At 47.4% G+C, this 4423-nt stretch overlaps 1 protein-coding gene across 1 annotated transcript; it reads right to left on the bottom strand.

The window, feature by feature from the left end:
- Positions 1–614: 614 nt before the first annotated feature.
- Positions 615–3984, bottom strand: LOC141745235 (G-protein coupled receptor 35-like). The gene is made up of 2 exons (XM_074592596.1): positions 3661–3984; positions 615–2270 (listed from the first exon to the last, which is right to left on the bottom strand). The coding sequence occupies exon 2, from the start codon at positions 2242–2244 to the stop codon at positions 1309–1311; it is 936 nt and encodes a 311-aa protein (XP_074448697.1). The 5' UTR covers positions 2245–2270; positions 3661–3984; the 3' UTR covers positions 615–1308.
- Between the last annotated feature and the right edge of the window lie 439 nt (positions 3985–4423).

Here is a 4423-nt window from a genome sequence, read left to right as displayed (position 1 = left end):
TGGGCAGCAGCGCAGCCACTGGCCAGGTGGATGGAGGGCTCTGCTCAATGATTGTCTGCAGAAGGGTCTCTCCTTGAAGGGTTTTCTCCTTTTGGCATATGGCTTGAGTAGGAGGAGATGCAAAGGCCGAGCTGGGTGTGGGGCTGTAAGGCTGCTTAGGTGGTGGCAGGGTTTGGCCCAGCATGAGCAGCCAGATGGAAGCCCAGCCTGGGGTTGGGAGGGGTGAGTGGAGGTCTGTGCCTGGTACGTCCCATCCAGTGGCATGGTTTTACCTAATTAGCTGCTTGTGGGTAAGTGCGTCGTAGAGTAGCATGCACTGCTCTGCCTTTGAAAATCCTGCTCTCCGTTGCAGCTCCTACCCACTGCCCCTTGCGTGGACAGCGAGGAGATGAGCTGTCCCTCTTGGGGACAGACAATGGAGCAGGTCCTGTACCACCCAATCTCCCACCTTTTCCATTTAACTCATTAAGAGACTGAGCTCTGTGCCAGTAACACAACTTTATTAATGTTGGTTTCTTTGGAACAGTTTGCTGCTGTTTTCTTTAGACAGTCCTTTACATTATAGGGTTGAATAGACCCCTAATACAGAGTCCTTAATCCCACTGCCCCACCTCAACTCTCTGGATAGTAGTTTTAATGCCATTTGACTTAAACACTTTTGATGTAAAGTTTTTCCCCAGTACAAGGAATTGCAATTTCTTCTGACCTTGTATTACAATTGATGATTATTTTGTAGCTGTTACGTAGTATGAATGGTGATGCAAAGTTGTCTAAAGCAGGCTGAATCTGCTTCTCTTACTGTGATTGTGCATTGTTACTCACTAAAATACAAGATGTGACTTACAAAAATACTCTCTTTTTCTGCTGGGGTTTCTCTTTGACTTTTTTTCTTTTTTGATGTTTGGAATAACCTCTGTTTCTTTGTCACAGCTACAGCTGCATAAAAACTGATCCAAGAGGGACGCAAGGGACAAAAAAAACCCCTTTACCACTGGATGTACTTGTTCGGGGTTTTCTGGGAAAATGAAAGACAGTTTTTGCAGGGGAAAGCTATAATTTTTCTCAAATTTGCATAAGGCAGAGAATTATCAGTGGCAACCTAGGTCATTACAGCAGGATCTGGACTGCTGTGGTGGTCCAGTTTTCTCGTGTCTGAATCCTTCCCATTAGCAGAAAGTCCTTCCATCCCACTCACACAAAAAGAAACTGCGAAAGCCTGCTATTGAGTCCCAGTTTAACTTGAACATAGTGAGTCCCAGTTTAACTTGAACAGAGCAAGTATAAAACGTGTGCTGCATGTGTTTTGCACTAATATGTTATGCATGGGAGCTGAATTTCAGCTTCTTCACTGGCTTCAGATTTGGACTTTGCTAGCTTGGGAGATGCTTCCTTAAATTCCTTGTTGACGAAGTAGTAACAAATAGCATCGAGGCAGCAGTTTGTGTTGGCGAAGACTGAGGCCAGGTGAACAAAATTATTAACCCTCTGTATTGCAGAGCAGTTGGAGCTGATGGAGTCCATTACAAAGCGAAGGAGATGCCCGAGGTAAAGAGGTAAAAAGCATATGATGAACACAGCCATGTTTGCAGACACGATGTAGACCGCCTTCCTGATTAACTTTTCCTTGTGATACTTCTCATTCTTCTTTCTCATGAGTTCTGCAATGACTTGTATGGAGCAATAACTCAGGATGATCAAAGGTATGAAAAACCCTATGATAATCGCACACAGTGTGATCACTGAGGGCTTAACGGAAGATTTTTCAAAGCAAAGTTCATCTTCTCCTCGGTCCTCTAACTTTTTAATGAGGGACATCACACAGATGATTACTATCCAAAGAAATCCAGAGGCAAAAGCTGCCTTCAGCGGTGACCTCAGCACCTTGGCTTTCAAAGGGTACTTGATTGCGAGGTACCTATCAGCTGCTACGACAGTGATGATACTGATGCTCATTAAGCGGTTTATGAAATAGCCACCTTCCAGAACCAGGCACCATCTACTTACCTTCAGCTGATGGAACTGGGAGAAAGTTTTAAAAGGCAAAGTAAAGAGCAGGAAGCAGTCAGCCACAGCCAAGTTGACCATGTATACTCTGGTTTCTGTCCATTTGCTGAGTTTGCAGCAGAACACCCACAGCGCCAGCACGTTCAGTAAAATGCCGAAAACCAAAACTGGGATGTAAACACACAGCTGGACAAGTGGAAAGATTTCATAGGCTGTGATATTGCAGCTGCTGAGGTTCATTTTGGGAGTATTAAGACGCACAGTTCCTGCAAAAGCAGATTAAACCTTTTAGAATCTAGAGTCTTGACTGAATCGGTGATTAATTCAGATAGTTCAGGGCTTTACCAACAGTGAAAACTAGACCGTAGAGATGACTCTGCAGAAGAGCGCTGTCTGTGGGTACCTAGCGGGAAGAGGAGGGTGCAGGACACGAGCCTGATCACTTGTGGAGGAGAGAAAAGCACAGGTTCTTGCTGGGTCCCATGTGGGGAAGACTGCTTGCGGAAAGCAGCAGAGGAAAATGCTTGGGCCTCTGGTTTAGGCCAGACTCAGATCAGGCGGCAGGAAGTGTCCTACAGCTAGCAGTTATGTGAGCTGTTACAACCATCTGATAATGGAAAGGGGATGCCTAAACGTATCTCTCATCCTGTTCCTTATAGCAGTGCTCAGAAGCCGCCAGCCAGCATCCTCGCAGCTCAAAATTCTCCAGGACATGTGCAGCCAAAGGACAGCTGTCCTCTCCTTCAGTCCTAAGCTGTCTCTGCAACACTTCTCATCAGTGATAAGAGCAATTATTAGCACATTGCTCATTGGTTTTAGCTGCCATTAAATCCTGTGCTCAGTGGCAGCATTTAGTGTTCTGCAGCAAGAATCATAGTACTGGGATCTGTATGCTGCCTTTCAAGGATCATAAAAGTTGGTCTTCGTCTCAGAAGCATTAATCTGCCACAATTCCAAGACCAAACACTCCACCAATGCCATGGCAAGAAATGTGATCGGCAGCCATGTGAAATAGAGAGATGTGCTGTATCTGGTCCAGTGGGTGGTTTTATCACCCTAGATCTAAGGGGAATATTGTTGTTTGCCCTCCTGCTTTGGAGGAGTTAATGCAGGAGTATATTTCAGGTGCAATTGTTCATGGACAGAAAAGACCTGGGAGGTCTGAGATGTCTTTGGATTTTCCCTGCAAGGGGAACATGGCTCCATGGGTGCAGGTTCCAAGGGCTCAAAAGCATCCTGAGCGAGCAAACCATAGGACAGTGCTGCAGCATCTACGTGCTAGCAGCTCTTGGCTAGCTTTGAAAACCATGCTGCTGAGGAATAATGCCAGGAAACCTCTTCGGAGGTGAGAGAATGTGCTACAGCCAATACCTGCAGCAGCTCTGTGCTTTGAACACAAGGAATGAGTTATGAGCCCAGAATATATAAAGGCAGATCATAACAGAAAGTAGAAAGATCTAGCAAAGGCTGAGACAGCCTTTAAGCACCCAAAACATGTCTAAAGTGGCCAGTATCCAAATGAGCCTTTGAAAATACACAGTCTCTAGCCTTCTCTCAGTTTCTCTACCGCCATTTTGGTGTCCCACTATGGCTGGGGAAAGGCAGTGCCCTGCGGAGCCCAAATAACCACGTCAGCAAAGAGCCAGGAGGAATTACCTGCTTGCTCGCCGTCCTCAGAGAGAGTAAATGTTCCTCCAGACCTGTGCGGTGTGGCATGCAGTCACGATGAGCCCTCCTAGTGCTGTGACCAGCGAGGTGTCCTGTGATGACCATTTGCCGGTGGCACCAGCAACACTGGTGGAGAAAGCACCCCCACCCCTCCTCAATGCATTTCCCCGGGGTTGAGCTTCCTCTGTCAGTACTGGCATGGCTCGTAACACCCCCTGTTGACTGAAGAGCCTGTAATAGCCCTGCAGCAGTCGCTCCGGCGATGGAATGGCTTTGTGTTTTTCCGTTGATTTCCTTTCCAGTGCCTGATGTCTGACTAGGCAATGGCCGTTGACCTTCCTCGCCCAACAGGCTGTATGCATTGCTTAGAGGGGACCCTGGAGGGTTCTGAGGTCTTCTCTCTGCCTTCTAGACTGTCACTCCTGCTGGGGCTGGGGCAGGGACTGCTGCCTGCTGTCACACTGCCGAGCCCCAGGACAGAGCAGCCCCAGTAGGCCCCCAGACCCATTCACTGAGCTGTTGGAGAAGTGAGGGCCGTGGCTTGCAGACAGTTTTGTGATTATTATAACTGGGTTTCACTCTGAATCATGATAATTCTCTCATCTTCCATAGTTCTCATCAGCCACCAATTCTGAGAAAGCGTGGCACTGTGACCCTGTGACCTGCTGACTTTATGACTGCTCTGTGGTTGCAGGTGCCTGCTGGCCAGGGTCTGCTCCTTGGCTGTCCATTGCAACCCATTTACAAGAAG

This window comes from Larus michahellis, chromosome 6, assembly GCF_964199755.1.
Source record: "Larus michahellis chromosome 6, bLarMic1.1, whole genome shotgun sequence".
Classification (NCBI taxonomy): domain Eukaryota; kingdom Metazoa; phylum Chordata; class Aves; order Charadriiformes; family Laridae; genus Larus; species Larus michahellis.
The sequence above is the reverse complement of the archived record's forward strand: the minus strand, read 5'-3'. Positions and strand labels throughout refer to the sequence as shown.

Coding starts and splice junctions, on each gene's coding strand:
- LOC141745235 (XM_074592596.1), bottom strand. CDS start 2,244: ATGAACCTCAGCAGCTGCAATATCACAGCCTATGAAATCTTTCCACTT.